This window comes from Balaenoptera physalus (assembly GCF_965194825.1).
Source record: "Balaenoptera physalus genome assembly, chromosome: 20".
Taxonomy (NCBI): Eukaryota; Metazoa; Chordata; class Mammalia; order Artiodactyla; family Balaenopteridae; genus Balaenoptera; species Balaenoptera physalus.
This window is the reverse complement of record NC_138901.1, coordinates 57,689,296-57,711,608: the sequence shown is the minus strand read 5'-3', so window position 1 is coordinate 57,711,608 and position 22,313 is coordinate 57,689,296. Positions and strand designations below refer to the sequence as shown.

General features: G+C 42.6%; 1 protein-coding gene and 1 long non-coding RNA gene across 7 annotated transcripts in view; one reads left to right on the top strand and one right to left on the bottom strand.

Annotated features, from left to right (window-relative positions):
• Window positions 1-22,313, bottom strand: part of LOC309650306 — a 394,390-nt gene that overhangs the window by 55,402 nt on the left and 316,675 nt on the right. The gene's annotated exons all lie outside the window — the stretch shown is intronic.
• The window catches only part of STX8 (syntaxin 8), a 242,079-nt gene that overhangs the window by 151,375 nt on the left and 68,391 nt on the right, over window positions 1-22,313 (top strand). The window contains exon 8 of one of the 6 annotated variants that reach the window (XM_082441463.1): window positions 2,098-2,451. The exons of the other annotated variants lie outside the window; for them this stretch is intronic. Within the exon in view, the coding sequence (XP_082297589.1) occupies window positions 2,098-2,144 (47 nt within the window). The 3' untranslated portion in view covers window positions 2,145-2,451. Of the gene's footprint in view, window positions 1-2,097; window positions 2,452-22,313 lie in introns of those variants that run through there. 6 annotated transcript variants of the gene reach the window in all.

Below are 22,313 nucleotides of genomic sequence, written 5' to 3'. Positions count from 1 at the left end.
GAAAGGGAGGGAGAGAGGGAAACGGAAAGACAGAAGGATCCACATAGGTGCTGTGTAGACGTGCTGATTAGAGCGTGACAACAGGTGTGGAGGAGCAGGTGCAGGTGACATCGGTTACTTCAGAGATGTGCACGGGGGCCGGGCTTGCAGCTGGGTGATGCGAGCTTGTTGATGTTTTCTTTACATAGCTTTAGAAGTTTTTATGGATAAGACTGTATTACTTTGTAATTTGAGAATTAATTAAAATTTTAAGGAAAATATACTTTTACTATTAATATTTTGGTACTTTTTTAATAAACTTTTTTAAAAATTTATTTATTTTTGGCTGCATTGGGTCTTCGTTGCTGCGCACGGGCTTTCTCTAGTTGCAGCAAGTGGGGGCTTCTCTTATTGCAGAGCATGGGTTCTAGGCACGCAGGCTTCAGTAGTTGTGGTTCATGGGCTTAGTTGCTCTGCAGCATGTGAGATCTTCCCGGACCAGGCCTCGAACCCGTGTCCCCTGCATTGGCAGGCAGATTCTTAACCACTGCGCCACCAGGGAAGTCCCTTAATATTTTGGTACTTCTAGTCATTTTTTCTATACATAGTATTTTGACAAGATAATGATAATCCTGTATTTTTAACCGTTCTTTTTAATGTTTTATTATGTATTTTTTAAACTTTTTAAGTTGAAGAACAGTTGATTTACAGTGTTTCAGGTGTACAGCAAAGTGATTCATATATAGATATATACACATATGCATATATATTCTTTTTCAGATTCTTTTCAATTATAGCTAATGTCTTATTATAAACCTATTTTTCTTTTAATACCATTAGTACCATCCCATCAAATAGATGTACCATCATTTACTTAAATACTCTTGTTTGGGGGCTTTTAGATTATTTCCACATTTTGCTGTATAAGTAATGCTGTATTAGATGCATAAAGCTTTTTTCCATATTTAGGACTTCTGGGTATTGGTTAGGATGCTTCCAGGGTCAGAATCAGAGACCAGCTCTGGCCATCTTTTATCAACGGTCTCCTTATAGCAGCGGGCTCCTGAGTGGAAGATTGTTAGAGGCCCAGAGCAGTGACAGGGAGCTGGAGGGCCACGGGCAGAGCTGCCGTCCCTGGGCAGGGAGAGCGAGGTCGGGATGCCACCGCCAGAGCTGCCTAGTGATGCCTCTGCCTCTGACCATCTCTGCCTCTCTGGGTCAGTAGAAGAGTGCCGAGCTGGCCAGGCCTGGCTGCCAAGGCTGGGCGGAGGAAGAATCTGGCTGTGTTAGACTTCACATGATGGGCACTCCCTCAGAATGGAGGGGTTGGATCTGGACATCCGGGGAAAAAACAAAACAAAGCACATTATCTATTACAGATGTATTTCCCAAGTAGACTTATTTAGACCCAGGGTGGGAGCAGCGTTAAGCCTTTTCAGTGTACAGGCATACATCATTTCATTGCGCTTTGCTCTTATTGTACGTCACAGATGATGTGGGTGTTTTTTTGGTTTGTTTGTTTTTATACAAAGTGAAGGTCCATGGCAACCCTGCGTTGTCAGATGATGGTTAGCATTTTTTTTAAATAGAGTGTTTTTTTAATTAAGGTATGTACATTGTTTTTGTAGACATAATGCTATTGCACACTTAATAGATTACAGTATAGGGTAAACATAACTCATATGCACCGGGAAACCAAAACTTTGCGTGACTCACTCTATTGTGATATTCCCTAGAGCAGCTATTCAGGCAGGATGGGACCAGCTCATGGAGAGCCAAGGGGCTAATCCCGTCCCCCTTTGTCTTTCTTTTTTTCCTCTTCCATCTTCTATGGAAGACATACTCAGGGCTTAGTCCTTTGCTCTTTTTTGGGGGGGTGGGGGCGGTACTTCTTCCTTAACCTACTCTGTCGACGCTTGGATGGTTTCATGGGCAGCTCACAGCTCTGCATCTCAGACCGCAACTTCACCTGAGCCGCAAGGTCTGTGTCGTCTTCCAATACCACTCAGTTTCTCTTGGCTGCCCCCAACATGCTCTCAATTTGTGTATGCTCTTCATAGGCTCGTTTTCTTTAGCCCCACGTAAGCTCCCTCTTCCCATTGCTTCCCATTTCTTCAGGCTCAAAACTTCCTTCATCCCGCCAGACAGGAAACCTTCATGAATGAAGCGGGCCCCTGTGATTCTCTCCAGTGGCAAAGGAGAGAGGAAACAGCAGAGCTTTGCCGAGTGGGAATGCAACACCAGATCATCTCTGTGTTTATTTTTTTATGGGAAGCCCGAAATCTGGATCTTTTAAGTGAAATCTCCCAATATTTTAGTGTTGACAATAAATGAACCTTGTTAAAAATTCCATGTGGGCCAAATAAAACAGGTGGCCATGTCCTACACTTTGGGGCCTCTCTTTCACCTCTCTCTGGTCAGTCCCTAGGCCTGTTTGAGAATAACTCTGAAGTAAATCTCTCTCTTCCCCGTTCATCACTTTGTGTTCTCACCACTCTGTCTCAGGCTCTTGTCACGCTTATGTAGCCATTAAAAATAATAAGTCTGTTTATTGGGTACAGAAAAATGTGCGTGATTGTAACGCTGATCCTATTTATATAAGCCGTTGCTCCCATCTCGTGAATTTGGTGTCTGAATGCAGCTAACGTCTACCTGGCTGCCAGTATTACCAAGATAAATAAGATGAGTCCCTCTCTTCAGGGCTCCCTTATTTTGTAAAAATGCTCTTTTCAGTTGATTTAAAACTGTTTCCCTCCCAAGACATATCTGCTATAGATTTTAGAGACATGACTTGTCTCCATCACGGAGATAATAGGTACCAGGTAGTGAAACCATAGAGCATAAAATTCTTGGGAGACCTGCTTCTAAAATCCAAGCAAGTACTGGGGCGCTCCGGTGAATATATTGGAATTGCTCGATATTCGTTTTAGGAGCTAAAATGTACAACTCGCAGACCTGCCCTTCTCTCGGCACTTCTGAATACCCGCCTCCTGGACCCTGTGGTTGCTCGTGGCATTTGTATAATGCAGGTGTGACATGTATGTGGTCAGATGTCTTTTATATGTGACCACATCACTGTTGTCTGCTTTGGTTTTGCGTTCCTGCCATGGAAAACCTGGCTTTCTGCTAACAGCCTTTATTTGGGGAGTGAGAATAGGAGCAGGAGGTTCAAGTGTTGATGCCTTGGCTTAATCCAGGCAAAGTGAAGCCTTTGAGAGAAGCACCAAATTGGAAAAGCTTTATTTAATGGAAAGTGATTGATAAGGGCTGACAGCCTCAGAGCTGTCACCATGACCGCCTCTGAGGCCGCCACACTTTTTCTAATCCGTTACGAGGCGGTGACTTCTGCTATCATCAAGGGGTCAGAAATGATCACAGAGTAGAATCATTTTTTGATTATTGTCTTTGCTCGGTGTGGTTTGGAAAGATAAGGTGTGATTTCCAAGAGCAGCTTCTGTTGTTACGGAGTAATAATTAGGCCTAGCAGCCTTGGCCGATACCACTCCCCCTGTTATGTGTTTGTGCGTGTTTTCTGGTAATATTTGTTCGCCACTGAATTCATCTGCTTTCAGCCAGCTCTGTGGGACCAGTAAGTATCGGCTAGGTTTAGAAGACCTATCAGTGGGCTTGGGACAGAACGTGTTTTGCTTACTCAAAGTATACTTCACCTCTGTTGTGTGTCTACTGCTTAAGCGAGCAAGAGCCCCAATGCCTACTGCAGGTATTTTGCCACCCCAGCCTGAGTTTTCAGGAGGTCACCATTATACTCCAGTGCTTCTCATTCGTACATTGATTTGATTGTATTTGTAAATTGAAATGAAATGAAGAATTGGATTCTAGTTGTGACCGAAATTACCCAAATTGGGAAGTCGCTTGATATCTTTTTTACATGTGAAATCAATGGCTTGGTAATGTTAACCATAAACTAATTGGAGTCCAATTAGTTTATGGTCAGCATTACAAGGGTTTATAATTGGACTGTAATCCAGTTATAATTGGACTTCCTCAAAAGAAGTTGGGCATTTTCCTTTTAGCTAATAAATTCATCCACATCTTCATGAGGTCAGTATGGAAAGGCAGGGGGAAAAACGTTACTGGCTTAGACTAGATGGTCTTTGAGGTTCCATCCAACTCTGTTATCCTCTTTTCATACCCCTTTGAAGAGAATTGGACACTTCCTTCTACCCTGCACACACACATACACACACACACGCACATACACACACCCCAAATAAGAGTCGGGGGTCTAGACCAGAACTTTGTTGATCTCATTTCATACGGGGTGGTTGGCACCAGATTAGATACTTGCAGAGTTAAATCCTACCTGAACAGGGACCTTGACCTTCAATGTTATGTATTCCTGTTTGATTGAAAAAAATTTTAACAGACGTGTTAGAATAGAAACAAGGAAGATAGAGAAAATTTTTAATGGAAGATATAGAGAACGTTTGTTGGGTTTTAGTATGTGTTTGTTTAGGAAAATAAAGAAATGTGGTTATTGAGCGTAACTCCTGGGTTCTTTGTTCATAAGTAGTTGGTAGAGGTGCCTCGCACTTTTCTCTCAAGTTGGTGTTATAGCTCTAGGACTATTTTTAGCTAATTAGTTAAATTTTTTTTTTAAGTGAGCTGTATTTTTTGGAAAACATCCGTACAATTTAAATTTTGGGTACAGGTTTTCATGCCTCTCACCCATCAAAAATTGTAACTATAAAATGGAGTAAATGGACACGTAGCTGGTTTTAGGGTTTTTTAAAGTCACAGTGGTTCACAAGTGGATTATCTTCTCTGTGTATTATCAAAATGGAAATTCAGATATCAGCTGGCCTTCCTGAGCTTCTAGTGCTTGCTACTCTGTTGAAGAGGCGCCCTAGCCCAGGCCGGTTACTGGTGTGTGCTCAGAGAATGAGATCGTTCTACTTCGACATCAGCTGTGATGCCCAGTGAGCACGCTTCTGAGAAACAATAACCACTGGTAAATAAAGTTGAATAGAAACTAGCAAAATTAAAGGAGTTGTCGTACCTTGGGAAATCATAATAATTAATACCTGGCTGCAGCCATTTCTCAGTGTGCAAAGCAGCTCTGTCAGCCCCATCTGCCGATCTGTCCACGGGTGAGTCCCTGCCCGTACTTCTCACCTTACAGCACGCTTCACGGTGGTGCCGATGTGAAAAGCTGCTCAGTCGCAGGGCAGTGCTTCTGGTCCAGAGCCCTGACATTTTTTAAAGAACTTGACTCTGGACCCTGTTGCATTCATGAAAGTTTTTATCAGCCTGGGGATCCATTCATCGGCTCCAAGAGGACCTCATCAGCTGCACGGTTTTTATTTTTCGGCTCACCTTTTCTATCTATCTCAGAGCCAAGCAGTCATGACACTTTTCAGTCCCTGAACCAGCATTAAATTCCTAAGAAAAATTGATTTGGGACTCATCTGAAATCACTGTTGGGTTTTCTCTGTCCAAGAGTGTGAACACTGAGATCAATTTCTCCGGATTAGCAGCAAAATGATCTCTGTATTGGACTTGGGCGTCAGTGGTCCATGACACGGACCTCTGCGCATGCCCAGTACCGAAGGCTCTCCTGTATCTCCCGTTTTGCTGCTCCGAGCCGACGGCAGCCAGCAGGATGCACCTCGGTGGCCTCGGGAGGGCACGTGTCTGCTGAATGGCTCCCCCCGCCTCCCCCCCGACCCCATTCTTCCACAAGTTGATTTATGGTGATAGAGTCCTTCTTTCTCTTTTGGCCCTCCAAGCGATCGTTCCTTTCAAAATGACTTGGATTTCTGAAAAGTCTTTATTTTTTAAAAAATTTTTTGCAAATATGGAGCTAAGATTCTTTGTCATTGTGTTGGCATTTGTCTGGTATAACTTCTTACCTGTAAATCCACAGAGAAATGGAAATAAAATTGAAAAGGGTCACTTTTTTCTTTTTTTTTGCCACACAACAAGTGGCACGTGGAACTTCCCCAACCAGGGATGGAACGCATACCCCTTCAGTGGAAGCGCAGAGTCTTAACCACTGAACCACCAGGGAAGTACGAAAAGGGCCACTTTTAAAAATGAATGAATACAGTGGTGGTAGCAGCACAATAATGTGAATTAATATTTAATGCCACTGAACTGAACACTTAAAATTAGTTAAGGTGGTAAATTTTATGTTATGTGTATTTACCACAGTAGAAAAATGTTTTTTCTATTTAAAAGATGAGTAAATACTTGGTGTACCCCTTCCCAGTAAATTATGGCAAAGTTAGAATAAAATTCCTTGGCATCTTTGTAAAAGAATGTGCAGTATTGTTCCATACAACCACTTTTCGTGTGATGTGGTAACAGAATCTTAATTACATCTATATAGATTTGCCCAAGCAAAATAGAAATAGGAAGAAAGATGGCTTCAAAAACTAGAGGGCATCTCAAAAATAAATATAAGTGAATTAAGCATTATGGTTGCTATATCTTATTCTTGCCGTACTTAGTAATACTAGTAAAGCACAGTTAACTGATCACTGATATATTCCTACATCCAAAATATTGGCAGTTTATTTTTGAAACCTGGAAGGAGAGTTTCATGCTTGGAATATTTGATTTGCAGAGACTTCTCTATTCCTGTTATCAGCTTTCTGACACTATACTTTTTGTATAACTTCAGTAACATCTACTCTTTTTAGCATATTTATACCCATGATGAATCAGAGGTCCCTTTTAATCCATTTCACTAGTCCGATTTCCATTTTGTTTAGAGATAATGAAGCCTCTGATAGTCCCTCTAGGGGGTGTGCTTTTCATTTTAGGTAGCCAGCAGGCACATCTTCCCGTGACACTGGACTTGTTTTATACTTTCTGTTGCTTAGAAAGAAAGGCTAAACTCCCAGTCTTTCCAAAAAATGGTTCTTCCCTTTGCGATCCACATTTACATCTCTTTTCCCTGTTTTTCAACTCTGCTTTTCTTTATTTTTTTAAAAATGTGATCCAGGACTGCTTCTTAAGTACTTTTTAAGCCGTGTCTTGCATTGATATTTCTGGTGGCATGTGATGGCTGCAATCAGTTTAGTAGTCAGAATGTGCCAGTGGTGTAAAATGCTATACCTTGGGCCCATTTTTCAGAACAAAAGCCCCTTTAGCCTATCAGTAGTAAATAAATGTATTTCTAAGCGTTTTACAAAGTGAAGACTATGATTACGATATAATTTTATATGTAAAGGGAGTGGGGAAAGGAGAACAACCGACTTGTTACAATACTGTTGGAAGGATCGAGAGAATAAAAAGGGGAGGGCAGAGTAATCCAGACATGAGTAGCTGTGTGAAGCAGCTACCACCCATAGACCTGAGGCAAGGAAGTGTGTTCCAGAGCCCAGGGCCGTAGTCACTGCTGCGCTCCTGGGACCGCCACTCAGCCAGTGCTGGAGCTGCCTCGGAGGGCCCCCCTGGGCTGGTGCTTCGACCACATGGAGATGCCCCCAGACCAGAGGAGGCCTGCCTTGCTGGTTCTGGGACAGCCAAAGAGAGGCAGTCGTGGCTGCAGCCGGGATCACTGAGGGAATGTAGACACTTGCAGAGACCCTGCTAGAAGCAGATGGAGAAAGAGAGGAGGAAGAACTGCTTCATCCTTCATCTGGCCTTCTGAACTCCTACCAGGACCTTCTCCTGGCAGACGGTAACAGGGAGCTAGCTGGCGAGGGAGCCTGGGAAAAGAAGTTTGCAGACTCCAAGCCCCAGGATGCCAGAGCAGAGAAGGGCAGGCGTGGAGCTGGGAGATGGCAGGTAGTACCTGGTACATAGCTCTTCACAGGGGGACCATTGAGATGTTCTGTATATATTTCACTGGAGATCATCTGAGATGTTATCCCAGCCTTTGCTGTTTTTTTCAGAATTATTAGGTTCCTCATGAACCTGTTGAACTGGGAAAGGTTTGTACGTACTCTAAAGGACTGTTTGGTTAGAGCTGTTTATCCCAGGCAATATGAGCTTTAGAAAACCCAAAACATATAGTTTGTCACTAACAGAAGAAACAGGGCCGTTGTCACCTTGAACCACTGGAAGAAATGATGCCGTTTCCACTGACTGGCCAATGGACTTACCACCTTCGCAGTAAATAATTACAGATGTGAACAAATGTGCAACAGTTGGACTTAGTATTTGATAATTAGATTGACTTTTGGCCTTCAATTATCTCCTATCTTTTTGTGAAAGAAAGAACTATGAGAAGTCGCCTGTGAAAAAAGTGACAAATAGAAAGGACCACTGGGCACCCCTGCAGTTTTAAAGTTTGGAAGGTAAAGTTGAAGAAATCTTCCAGAAATTAGAACCAAAAGACAAGGGAGGATATAAAAATTAGAGAATTGGTTCAAGATCCAAATAATAGGAATGTTATGGTGAGAAAAACAGGACCAAGGAAATTTTCAAAGGAAACAATGCAAGAAATTTCTCTAGAACTGAGGGACAGGAGTGACCATATTGAAAGAGTTCATTATGTACCCAGCTTAATAGATGAAAAAAGACCCATTCAAGTAGTGGAGGGTAGTAGAGTATTGCAGGAAGCTCCTAGTAGATGTACTTTCCCTAAATGAGAAAGTAACTCTAGAAAAGAGATCTATGATGCCAGAAATGAGGGAGAGAAGTAAAGAGAATTCCCTGGATGATAGCAGTGGGAAGACCCAGGATATCAATTGTGCAGCTGATTGAGAGAACCACCATTCCTGAATAGAGCTGGAAGTTAGGGGAGAAAATAGAATGATATGTTTTCCTGCAGAAAAAACGGCACTGAGAGGCTGCTGGAGAGAATGAGATTTAGTAGGAGAAAATCTAAACAATGAAAAAAGAAAGGCAATTATTACCTCCAGGAAAACGAAAAGTAACACAAATGAGGAAACATAATTATAACACATTACTGATTATGTAGATAGCCAAGATAATGTAGACATTAGTTGTTAGTTAGTTGTTAAGATCTAACTATAAGGAAGATGGGAGAAGGAAGAGGTAGAGCGTAAAAGAGCTAAATCCCCCATAATGAAAGAGGAAATGACAATGTATCTAAAATAGATGGAATTGAGAGATTATAGTGTGAGCAAGTCATTTTCAAATGGGGAGGGGTTAGTGATGCAGTAGTCAGAAGGGGAGGGCAGAGATTCCTGTTTATTATTATTATAAACCTTTCTAGAATTATTTGAATATTTGTCATGAGTCATTTTGATGGAATAATTTTCTCTAATGTTGAGTTCTTTAGGTTTGTAGGTTCTGTTACAACTTGAGGGATAAGCTTATAAATAGTAAACAGAAATCTGTGAATTGAAATAATAGTTTATTCTGTAAGAAAGAATTCGAGTAACTTTTAAGACGTTTTTTTGTGCGTACCTTTAGTTGTATATATTCCCAAGATAATGAACTGCAGAAATCTCAAACAGTACTAAGCAGGTTTGTTGTCAGGAATGGTACTGGTAGAGAAATTCTGAATCTACTGCGTGTGTTAAGTAGGAGAGGATAAGTGAGTAAACATATTAGTGGTCTTAGGAACCAAGGAGAAACAGATAGCAAATGGGAAAAGTGAGAACAAACTTTATGGTGTTAGATCTGAATTAGAAGTATCATCGTAGATTTATGATTAAAAAATAATCTTACCTTTAACCACTGAAAGAGCCTGGAAGCAATGATACTGCAGTATTTGAGCACAGTTAGGACCCAGATCTTACGTTCTAAATACTCTTCACCACGAAAGAGAACCAAGGTTCCTTGCAGAAACAACTAATTCCAGGTCTGGGGCAGAGAAATTATAAGGCAAGGTCAGAACTTCTTGTGTCAGAAGTCAAGCATGCAAACAATGATGCAGGCATAGCAAAGGGACACAGGTGGTGGCTTGGAGGGATTCTTGGTCAAATTTGGGGCAATTGAAGCAATAAAAATAATGATGATGGTAATAAACACTGGATTTTTAAAAATGCATTTATGAGTCCACATCAGTAGTGAAATAAAGGCAGAGGTGAGGCTGAGGGAGAGGGTCATCTTGCCAGTAAATGTGGAAGAGTGATAAAAGTTGTAAAATCATCATTTTGCAACCACCAGTGTAATTTTTCAGAATCATCAGTGGATACTGAACTGTTGGGTGGAAGGTTGTGGGAAGTGGGATACTCACAGTCTCAAATTATCAAATTACTAATTACAGAGGAGGGAAGAAACGTGAACAAAGTGATCACGCTCAGCATCACCAGCACGAGTGACAACCTCGCATTGTAGAGCTCCAAACGTGAAGCGACACATCATCACCTCCAGATCTAATCGAGAGGAACGGTCAGACTAGTTCCGATTGATGGACAGTCTATGAGACAACGTCCTGGGCCCTTTGAAAGTGTCAGTGAAGAAAGAAAAAGATGGGAGGACTGTTGTAGATTAAAGGGGACTGAAGAGACGTGACAACCAAATGTCTGTGGTTTTCACTGGATTCTGGATCAAAGTACACCCAGCCCTAAGGATGTTATCGGGATAATCAGGGGCGTTTTTTTCCTACTTTTCTGTAGGCTTTAAATCTTTCAAAATAAAAGGTTGGGATGGGGGAAAGCAGGGAAAATATAAACAGTGATGTTTCCCCTGGATTAGTGTCTTAGTTCACATTGTAATATGTTGTCTAAGGAGGGGATGAAAACCTGGTGAAACGTCTGGCTGTGCCACTAGTAAGCTCTTTCCAATCAAGTACGAAACCATAGGAAGATCTTGAAAGATGAAGGCGTCTTAGTGTGAGCAAGATGGTGCGTTAGGCGAACGTGGTAGGTGCTGCACATACAGGATCGTGAGGCTCCAGCTACGCAGGAAAGCGACACTGGTCTCATCGTGGCTTTTCTCTGAAGACCCAGGCCATCAGGGAGGTAAGAAGCAAAACCGAAGCACCGCCTACCTGCATATTAAGCTTATGTGCTTCCTCAGCTGGAATACGTGGTGAACTTGAAACATCACAGTTTAGCTTCCCATCCTGAAAGTCATCACGCTGTGGTGAAGTTGTTTGGATGTTTATCTTCTCACCAGACCTTGAGCTTCCTGAGCTCTTTTGACTGTATCTTTCAATTCTGATTCCCAGCAAGTAGCACAGTGATGGACTTCGAATGGGATTTATTTGAAGGGGAACTGAGGTCATGTGGATGAGGATTTTCTGTATTTTTTTTAATTGAAGTATAGTTGATTAACAGTGTTGTGTTAGTTTCTGGTCAGTTTTGATGTCTAGAGCGGTTAAAACGAAATGCCACCTGTCACATAGGTCCTTAAGTCTAGTAGCTTGCAGCCACAGGCTGCCCAGCCACCATTATCCATTTTGCAAAAGGTCCCCCACACACCGAACAATGGAATAGCATTCAACCAGAAACAGGAATGAAGTACTGACACATACTACACTGTGGATGAACCTGGAAACATTACGTTAAGGGAAAGAAACCAGACCCTGAAGACCATTTATGTGAAATGTCTAGAACAGGCAAATACATAGAGACAAACTACACATTAGTGGTTGCCAGGGGTTCAGGATTTGGGAGGAAGCGGGAGAGATTGCTTGATGGGTTTGAGGTTAACTTCTGGGGTGATGAAAATGTTCTGGAAGAAGATAGTAGCAGTGGTGGTTAGAACATAGTGAATGTAATTAATGCCAACGAATATACATGTTAAAATGGTAAATTTTATTTTACCACAATTTTTTTTTTAAAAAAGAAAACCATTAAAGATAAGGAGTAATTTCTCTGGAATCATATGGTTTCAAGCAGCACAGGCAATTTGGCAAGGCTGAGGGTTTCCTGCTTTTATATAGAATGACAGTAGGTTATTAAAGTAAACTAAGGTAAGTTGGGGCACATTTAACTTTTTTTTTTTTTAACATCTTTATTGGAGTATAAGTGCTTTACAGCAGTGTGTTAGTTTCTGCTGTATAGCAAAGTGAATCAGCTGTACATATACATATATCCCCATATCTCCTCCCTCTTGATTCCCCCTCTCACCCTCCCTATCCCACCCCTCTAGGTGGTCATAAAGCACCGAGCTGATCTCCCTGTGCTATGTGGCTGCTTCCCACTAGCTATCTATTTTACATTTGGCAGTGTATATATGGCCATGCCACTCTCCCGCTTTGTCCCAGTTTACCCTTCCCCCTCCCCGTGTCCTCAAGTCCATTCTCTACATCTGTGTCTTTATTCCTGTTGTGCCCTAGGTTCTTCAGAACCAATTTTTTTTTTTTTTTTTTTAGATTCCATATATATGTGTTAGCATACGGTATTTTTCTCTTTCTGACTTACTTCACTCTGTATGACAGACTCTAGGTCCATCCACCTCACTACAAATAACTCAATTTCGTTTCTCTTTATGGCTAAGTAATATTCCATTGTATATATGTGCCACATCTTCTTTATCCATTCATCTGTCGATGGACACTTAGGTTGCTTCCATGTCCTGGCTATTGTAAATAGAGCTGCAGTGAACATTGTGGTACATGACTCTTTTTGAATTATGGTTTTCTCAGGGTATATGCCCAGTAGTGGGATTGCTGGGTCATATGGGAGTTCTATTATTAGTTTTTTAAGGAAACTCCATACTGTTCTCCATAGTGGCTGACTCAATTTACATTCCCACCAACAGTGCAAGAGTGTTCCCTTTTCTCCACACCCTCTCCAGCATTATTGTTTGTAGACTTTTTGATGCTGGCCATTCTGACCGGTATGAGGTGATAGCTCATTGTAGTTTTGATTTGCATTTCTCTAATGATTAGTGATGTTGGGCATCCTTTCATATGTTTGTTGGCAATCTGTATATCTTCTTTGGAGAAATGTCTATTTAGGTCTTCTGTCCTTTTTTGGATTGGGTTGTTTGTTTATTTGATATTGAGCTGCTTGTATATTTTGCAGATTAACCCTTTGTCAGTTGCTTCGTTTGCAAATACTTTCTCCCATCCTGAGGGTTGTCTTTTCATTTTGTTTATGGTTTCCCTTGCTGTGCAAAAGCTTTTAAGTTTCATTAGGTCCCATTTGTTTATTTTTGTTTTTATTTCCCTTTCTCTAGGAGGGTGAGTCAAAAAGGATCTTGCTGTGATGTATGTCATACAGTGTTCTGCCTGTGTTTTCCTCTAAGAGTTTTATAGTGTCTGGCCTTTCATTTAAGTCTTTAATCCGTTTTGAGTTTATTTTTGTGTATGGTGTTAAGGAGTGTTCTAATTTCATTCTTTTACATGTATCTGTCCAGTTTTCCCAGCACCACTATTGAAGAGGCTGTCTTTTCTCCATTCTATATTCTTGCCTCCTTTATCAAAGATAAGATGACCATATGTGCGTGGATTTATCTCTGGGCTTTCTATCCTGTTCCATTGATCTATATTTCTGATTTTGTGCCAGTACCATACTATCTTGATTACTGTAGCTTTGTAATATAGTCTGAAGCCAGGGAGTCTGATTCCTCCAGCACAGTTTTTCTTTCTCAAGATTGCTTTGTCTATTCAGGGTCTTTTGTGTTCCCATACAAATTGTGAAATTGTTTTTCTAGTTCTGTGAAAAATGCCATTGGTAGTTTGATAGGGATTGCATTGAATCTGTAAATTGATTTGGGTAGTATAGTTATTTTCACAATGTTGATTCTTCCAATCCAAGAATATGGTATATCTCTCTATCTGTTTGTATCATCTTTAATTTCTTTCATCAGTGTCTTATAGTTTTCTGCATACAGGTCTTTTGTCTCCTTAGGTAGGTTTATTCCTTAGGTAGGTAGGTATTTTGTTCTTTTTGTTGCAATGGTTAGTGGGAGTGTTTCCTTTATTTCTCTCTCAGCTTTTTCATCATTAGTGTATAGGAATGCAAGAGATTTCTGTGCATTAATTTTGTATCCTGCTACTTTACCAAATTCATTGATTAGCTCTAGTAGTTTTCTGGTAGCATCTTTAGGATTCTCTATGTATAGTATCATGTCATCTGCAAACAGTGACAGTTTTACTTCTTTTCTGATTTGGATTCCTTTTATTTCTTTTTCTTCTCTGATCGCTGTGGCTAAAACTTCCAAAACTATGTTGAATAATAGTGAGAGTGGGCAACCTTGTCTTCTTCCTGATCTTAGTAGAAATGGTTTCAGTTTTTCACCAATAAGAACAATGTTTGCTGTGGGTTTGTCATATGTGGCCTTTATTATGTTGAGGTAAGTTCCCTCTATGCCTACTTTCTGGAGGGTTTTTATCATAAATGGGTGTTGAATTTTGTTGAAAGCTTTCTCTGCATCTATTGAGATGATCATATGGTTTTTCTCCTTCAATTTGTTAATATGGTGTATCACATTGATTGATTTGCGTATATTGAAGAATCCTTGCATTCCTGGGATAAACCCCACTTGATCATGGTGTATGATCCTCTTAATGTGTTGTTGGATTCTGTTTGCTAGTATTTTGTTGAGGATTTTGCATCTATGTTCCTCAGTGATATTGGCCTGTAGTTTTCTTTTTTGTGACATCTTTGTGTGGTTTTGGTATCAGGGTGATGGTGGCCTCATAGAATGAGTTGGAGAGTGTTCCTCCCTCTGTTATATTTTGGAAGAGTTTGAGAAGGATAAGTGTTAGCTCTTCTCTGAATGTTTGATAGAATTCACCTGTGAAGCCATCTGGTTCTGAGCTTTTGTTTCTTGGAAGATTTTTAATCACAGTTTCAATTTCAGTGCTTGTGATTGGTCTGTTCATATTTTCTATTTCTTCCTGGTTCAGTCTCGAAGGTTGTGCTTTTCTAAGAATTTGTCTATTTCTTCTAGGTGGTCCATTTTATTGGCATAGAGTTGCTTGGAGTAATCTCTCATGATCCTTTGTATTTCTGCAGTGTCAGTTGTTACTTCTCCTTTTTCATTTCTAATTCTATTGATTTGAGTCTTCTTCCTTTTTTTCTTGATGAATCTGGCTTATCAATTTTGTTTATCTTAAAGAACCGGCTTTTAGTTATTGATCTTTGCTATCATTTCCTTCATTTGTTTTTCATTTGTTTTTCATTTCTTTCTGATCTGATCTTTATGATTTCTTTCCTCTGCTAACTTTGCGGGTTTTTTTGTTCTTTCTCTAATTGCTTTAGGTGTAAGGTTAGGTTGTTTATTTGAGATGTTTCTTGTTTCTTAGGTAGGATTGTATTGCTATAAACTTCCCTCTTAAAACTGCTTTTGCTGCATCCCATAGGTTTTGGGTCATTGTGATTTCATTGTCATTTGTTTCTAGGTATAGTTTGATTTCCTCTTTGATTTCTTCAGTGATATCTTGGTTATTTAGTAGTATATTGTTTAGCCTCCATGTGTTTGTATTTTTTACAGGTTTTTTTCCAGTAATTGATATCTAGTCTCATAGCGTTGTGGTCGGAAAAGATACTTGATACGATTTCAATTTTCTTAAATTTACCAAGGCTTGATTTGTGACCCAAGATATGATCTGTCCTGGAGAATGTTCCATGAGTACTTGAGAAGAAAGTGTATTCTGTTGTTTTTGGATGGAATGGCCTATAAATATCAATTAAGTCCATCTTGTTTAATGTATCATTTAAAGCTTGTGTTTCCTTATTTATTTTCATTTTGGATGATCTGTTCATTGGGGAAAGTGGGGTGTTAAAGTCCCCTATTATTATTGTGTTACTGTCGATTTCCCCTTTTATGGCTGTTAGCATTTGCCTTATGTGTTGAGGTGCTCCCATGTTGGGTGCATAAATATTTACAATTGTTATATCTTCTTCTTGGGTTGATCCCGTGATCATTATGTAGTGTCCTTCTTTGTCTCTTATAATAGTCTTTATTTTAAAGTCTATTTTGTCTGATATGAGAATTGCTACTCCAGCTTTCTTTTGATTTCCATTTGCATGGAATATCTTTTTCCATCCCCTCACTTTGTCTGTATGTGTCCCTAGGTCTGAAGTGGGTCTCTTGTAGGCAGCATATATATGGGTCTTGTTTTTGTATCCATTCAGCCAGTCCTTGTCTTTTGGTTGGAGCATTTGATCCATTTACATTTAAGGTAATTTTTTTTTTTTTAAATAGATGATATCATGGCCAGCTGATTCTTTTTTTTTTTTTTAATTTATTTATGGCTGTGTTGGGTCTTCGTTTCTGTACGAGGACTTTCTCTAGTTGTGGTAAGTGGGGGCCACTCTTCATCGTGGTGCGCGGGCCTCTCATTATCGTGGCTTCTCTTGTTGCGGAGCACAGGCTCCAGACACGCAGGCTCAGTAGTTGTGGCTCATGGGCCTAGTTGCTCCACGGCATGTGGGATGCTCCCAGACCAGGGCTCGAACCCATGTCCCCTGCATTGGCAGGCAGACTCTCAACCACTGCGCCACCAGGGAAGCCCCATTTAAGGTAATTTTTGATATGTATGTTCCTGTTACCATTTTCTTAATTGTTTTGGGTTTGTTATTGTAGGTCTTTTCCTTCTCTTGTGTTTCCTGCCTAGAGAAGTTCATTTAGCATTAGTTGTAAAGCTGGTTTGGTGCTGCTGAATTCTCTCAGCTTTTGCTTGTCTGTAAAGGTTTTAATTTCTCCATTGAATCTGAGTGAGATCCTTGCTGGGTAGAGTAATCTTGGTTGTAGGTTTTTCCCTTTCATCACTTTAAATATGTCCTGCCACTCCCTTCTGGCTTGTAGAGTTTATGCTGAAAGATCAGCTGTTAACCTTATGAGGCTTCCCTTGTGTGTTATTTGTTGCTTTTCCCTTGCTGCTTTTAATATTTTTTCTTTGTATTTAATTTTTGATAGTTTGATTAATACGTGTCTTGGCGTATTCCCTTGTCTTTCTCCTTGGGTTTATCCTGTATGGGACTCTCTGCACTTCCTGCACTTGATTGACTATTTCCTATCCCATATTAGGGAAGTTTTCAACTATAATTTCTTCAAATATTTTCTCAGTCCTTTTTTTTTTCTCTTCTTCTTCTGGGACCCCTATAATTCGAATGTTGGTGCGTTTAATGTTGTCCCAGAGGTCTTTGAGACTGTCCTCAATTCTTTTCATTCTTTTTTCTTTATTCTGCTCTGCAGTAGTTATTTCCACTATTTTATCTTCCTGGTCACTTATCCGTTCTTGTGCCTCAGTTATTCTGCTGTTGATTTCTTCTAGAGAATTTTTAATTTCATTTATTGTGTTGTTCATCATTGTTTGTGTACTCTTTAGTTCTTCTAGGTCCTTGTTAAACATTTCTTGTATTTTCTCCGTTCTATTTCCAAGATTTTTGATCATCTTTACTGTCATTACTCTGAATTCTTTTTCAGGTAGACTGCCTATTTCCTCTTCATTTGTTTGGTCTGGTGGGTTTTTACCTTGCTCCTTCATCTGCTGTGTGTTTCTCTGTCTTCTCATTTTGCCTAACTTACTGTGTTTGGGTTCTCCTTTTTGCAGGCTGCAAGTTTGTAGTTCCCGTTGTTTTTGGTGTCTGCCCCCAGTGGGTAAGGTTGGTTCAGTGGGTTGTGTAGGCTTCCTGGTGAAGGGGACTGGTGCCTGTGTTCTGGTGGATGAGGCTGGATCTTGTCTTTCTGGTGGGCAGGACCACGTCTGGTGGGGTGTTTTGTGGTGTCTGTGAACTTATTATGATTTTAGGCAGCCTCTCTGCTGATGGGTGGGCTTGTGTTCCTGTCTTGCTAGTTGTTTGGTATGGGGTGTCCAGCACTGGAGCTTGCTGGTCATTGAGTGGAGCTGGGTCTTAGTATTGAGAGATGGATATCTCTGGGAGACCTTTCACTGTTTGATATTATGTGGGGCTGGGAGGTCTCTGGTGGACCAAAGTCCTGAACTCGGCTCTCCCACCTCAGAGGCTCAGGCCTGACACCCGGCCGGAGCACCACAGTCCTGTCAGCCACATGGCTCAGAAGAAAAGGGAGGGGAAAAAAAGAAAGAGAGAAAGAAAGAAAAAATAAAGTACAATAAAGTTATTAAATTAAAAAATTATTATTAAAAATAGAAAGTAATGGGCTTCCCTGGTGGCGCGGTGGTTAAGAATCTGCCTGCCAATGCAGGGGACACGGGTTCGAGCCCTGGTCTGGGAAGATCCCACACGCCACGGAGCAACTAAGTCCGTGAGCCACAACTACTGAGCCTGCGCATCTGGAGCCTGTGCTGCACAACGGGAGAGGCCGCGACAGTGAGAGGCCGGTGCACCACGATGAAGAGTGGCGCCCGCTTGCCACAGCTGGAGAAAGCCCTCGCACAGAAACGAAGACCCAACACAGCCAAATAAATAAATAAATTAATTAATTAATTAAAAAAAAAAATAGAAAGTAATAAAAAAAAGAAAGAAAGAAAGAAGAGAGCAACCAAACCAGAAAACCAATCCACCAGTGATAACAAGCACGCACATTTAACTTTTGAAGCTGCTCACGGGGAGAGGCATTTCTTTCTGAGGACATTCCTCCTTGTCAATCATAAAACTGGCAAGGACAGAACATTGGGTCCAACTCAGGCCATTCCTATGGTGTCAGTATTGCCAGTCAGCAAGTTTAGAAGCTCCAGGGAGCCTGTTTACTTCCTGGCCTCCTGGTTTCTGAGTTTGTTTTCTTTTTCCTAAAATCCTGGATTTTGGAGGCATGTGAAATCCATCCTTAGACCCGCATCAGCTAGAAGGCCCCCCAGTGAGTGTGTGATAAAGTTTTTGAGTTTTGTAAAGAGCAGCAACCAAGTGCAGCTAGTGTTAGTGGTTTGTGTTCGTTGCTTGCTAAACCTTTTCTTCCCGTGGTGCTTCTCTTAAGTTCTTCATTTTCCATGACATACCAGAGTGCTGAGGTTGAGGTTCAGTGCTGAGGTTCAAGTTCAGTGGGATGGATGGGCAGACTGCGGGAAGATGTGTGCTCCTGCGGCAATGCAGGCTCGAGTCAAGGTGAGAGAGAGAGAGAGAGAGAGAGATGAGGAGGGCAGGGTAAAAGGAGAGGCGAAAGAAAGGAGATTTAAGAGATGAGAGATGAGGCGTAGGAAAGAGTGGTATTGAAAGGCCAAGAAGAGAGATCCTCTGTTTGGAAAGCCTCCTGTGCACCCCTTTGGAATCTACTTCCTGACTGTGATTCCTTTTCTTGGTTTTAGTAGTGGAGGAACCAACAGTTGTTTGTAGATTCCCTGAATCAATTATAAATGTAAAAAATATGGATGTTTAGATGAGGCATTGCAGATGGCCAGGTCTGTAGCAGAAACTAGGAAAGACGGACCTCAAAATCTTACCTCTCACTTTCCGTGAAATCCTTTCATTAGTTGTGCCATCATTTAGAATGCCGTGGAGGCCACGTGTCACAAATCCAAACTCCCGACAGGTAAAGAAACTGAGAGCTGCAGTCCAGATTATGTAACAGTTGGGAGTGACAGGTACTGCCACGTGCTGGAGCACATGTGCCCATCTGGACAGCGTGCTTGCCCTTCAGCCCCTGCAACTTGCTGCCTCTGGAACTATGGTCCCTGGGTGCCCAGGTCAGCTGCCACCTTCTCTCTCTCTTTTTTTTTTTTTTTTTAAGAAAAAAGAGAAACTGATTTTATGTGAAATTTGCCAATTTTAAAACCTCTGCCCAGGTCAAAGCATAACTGCAAACCAGACTTGGCTCCCTGGCTGCTGAGTTATGGCCAGTGATTTAAGTCCACAGATGACTAGTATTATCAGGTTCAAAGGCTGGACATGATGGCGGCGGGGAGGGGAGATCAAAGAGTTCGTTGCTCACCTTTCAGAATAACGTAATTTGATTTTTTTTAAAAAATCACCAGAAGTTATCCATTTTAGGGAAATCAGCACTTTGATGGAGAAATAATTTTGCACCCTGGGCGGGGGAGGGTGGGTGGAGCGGGCAGGCCTGGATGCGGTGGGACACTACAGACCTTGGCAGGCCAGGGGTGGCCGCGTTGGAGACTCAGGGTGCCTGGGTGCTAGGCGGAGGAGGACCAGATGGTGGGAACAGAGTACAGAAAGGAAGAAGTTTGGTATCGAAGACAGACTGTCCGACCTCACGTTTTACCTGGAACCTCCTCGTCATCCAGACCCCTGCTCCACCGTCCGCCCAGTCAAGTGGGAAACACACCCTTTGCTTCAAGGTGAAACCTACACAGAAGTGCAAGGGAGAGCCCTAGCCCTATAGCTGTGTGGCACAAATCCCCAGGCATGAACAAGTAGGCTAACTTTGCTTTTAGTTGTTATTTTTACATTGTGTAAGTTATTTCGTTGTGGCACTTAATCAGTTCTTGTGTTGGGCCTCATCATTTGTTGCTCATGTACGTTTAACTGCTCCTGGAAAAAAAAAAAAAACTTTATACGTTAAGGGAACCCGAGTGAACATTCACTTCATTTTTTAATTAGATAGCATTGATTGTGATATTGTTCAAAAAAGAACCCAAACCGAGATGAAACAGGAGTGGAAGCATTGTTCCCCCAAGACAGGAGTGAGCAGAGCTAGAAGTTGGTAGAGAGGCCTGGAGTTGGCAGATGGAGAGGGAGGGAGGGAGGGAGGGTCGGTCGCTGGGTGAGTGAGAATCTGCGGTGTGTGTGCTTATCTGTTCCCAGTTGGGGACCACACTTTGCCCTTCCCACCCCTGGTCTGACATCCATCACCACCAGGCCTGTCTCCCCTGATCTGATGGCATAATTTATAGTTAAGTTCTGAAAATGTGAAAAGGGCATGGAAAGGGGGTGGTGCATGGGAACCAGTTGTAAAATGATAAATCAGGGCCTCTTTAAGGTCTAGGATTATTTTGGCATCTTTCACTTTGGGGTTCTTTATATGAAGGGCTTTGAGAAGCAGGGAATATGGCTTAAAATGTGTGGAGTTTCCCCCCCACCCAAGAGAAAAAACCAGTTACAGTGATCAGCTTGGCTGTTTAAATAGTCGAAGCTTCATCACGGCCTCGTGGTAGCTGGTTTGCACCCAGCAGTAGAGAGCACAGCTGTCATTAGCCCCTTTCATCTGATTTTACCGTCGTCTCTGGGTAAACTGAGCCCCGTCCATCATGCCAAAGGCTCGGTTAAAAACCTAGAGTGGTTTGGGGTCTCCAGCGGTTTGATTCGGTTTGTAAGGCTGCACATGGAAGAACTGAATCTCCAGTGTTCCTTGAAATGGAGCAGAAACAGTGCGTGATCCGTGGGGGAGATCGTCCTCAGACCTCTGTTCTCCTTTCTCAGAACCACCTCTGCCCCTCGGTCCCAGTGGTCCCCGCCACTCCGTGCCTCCCGCGTGTGACCTCTTATCCAAGCCTCTCCCCCCTCTCGACCGCCCTGTCATTTCCTGGCACTTCACATGTCTCAGACCACACTCATAATTTACGACCTCGCACCCACCACCTACAGCACACACCACACACACACACTTAGATACACTTGACACCAAAACAGAGAGCCGACCTCTCTCCAGTGCTTGTATCCGGCACCACTGCTCTTCAGCGGCTCGTGTGGACAGTCGCTTTCCTAGCTGAGCCCTTCCTCTTCCTCCCGGGCTGTCTGCTCCCCAGGCCGCGGCCTTTCTCACGTGCTCGGTCTCCCCCTTCCGCGTTCTCACCATCACTGCTCGCCTGCAGGCCGAGCTGCTGCCGCTGTACCTTCCTGCATAGGGCCCCCAGCGTCCCCGCCTCTGGTCTCGCCTCTCTCCTGTGCGGCTTAAACTCGGCCACCCACTTGATCACTCTGAAACACCGCTCTCGTTTTTGCCAGGCCCTTGGTAGGAAACCTTCCAGAGCTCCAGCCTGCCCCAAGAACATAGCACGCCGTCCTCGGCACTGGACCTCGGGCCCTCCGCAGTCTGTCCGCCCTTCGTGTCGTCTGCGCCTTCTTCCTGTTCCCCTTGGGAACCATCCACTCCAGCCAAACCATGCCTCCCCTTCTCTAGGCCCCGCTTGTCGGTTTCTGCCTCTGAGCACTCGCGCTGGTGGCCGTCCCTCGGCTGCTGTCCTCCTTCCAAGCGTCTTCCCCCAGCTCCACTGAAGACTTGGGTCTGATTATAGCTAATACTCTATTTCCCCTTTAGGGCACGCATGTTTTGTTTTGTTTGTTTGTTTTGGGCTGCGTTGGGTCTTCGTTGCTACGTGCAGGCTTTCTCTAGTTGCGGTGAGCGGGGGCTACCCTTCCTGATGCGGTGTGCGGGCTTCTCGTTGCGGTGGCTTCTCTTGTTGCGGAGCAGGGGCTCTAGGCGTGCGGGCTTCAGTAGTTGTGGCCTGCGGGCTCAGTAGTTGTGACTCGTGGGCTCTAGAGCGCAGGCTCAGTAGTTGTGGCACACGGGCTTAGTTGCTCCGCGGCATGTGGGATCTTCCCGGACCAGGGTTCGAACCCGTGTCCCCTGCGTTGGCAGGTGGTTGCTTAACCACTACGCCACCAGGGAAGTCCCCACGCATGTATTTTTACTCTTCAATTTGTGAACATAAGTCTCTGTGGGGAAGG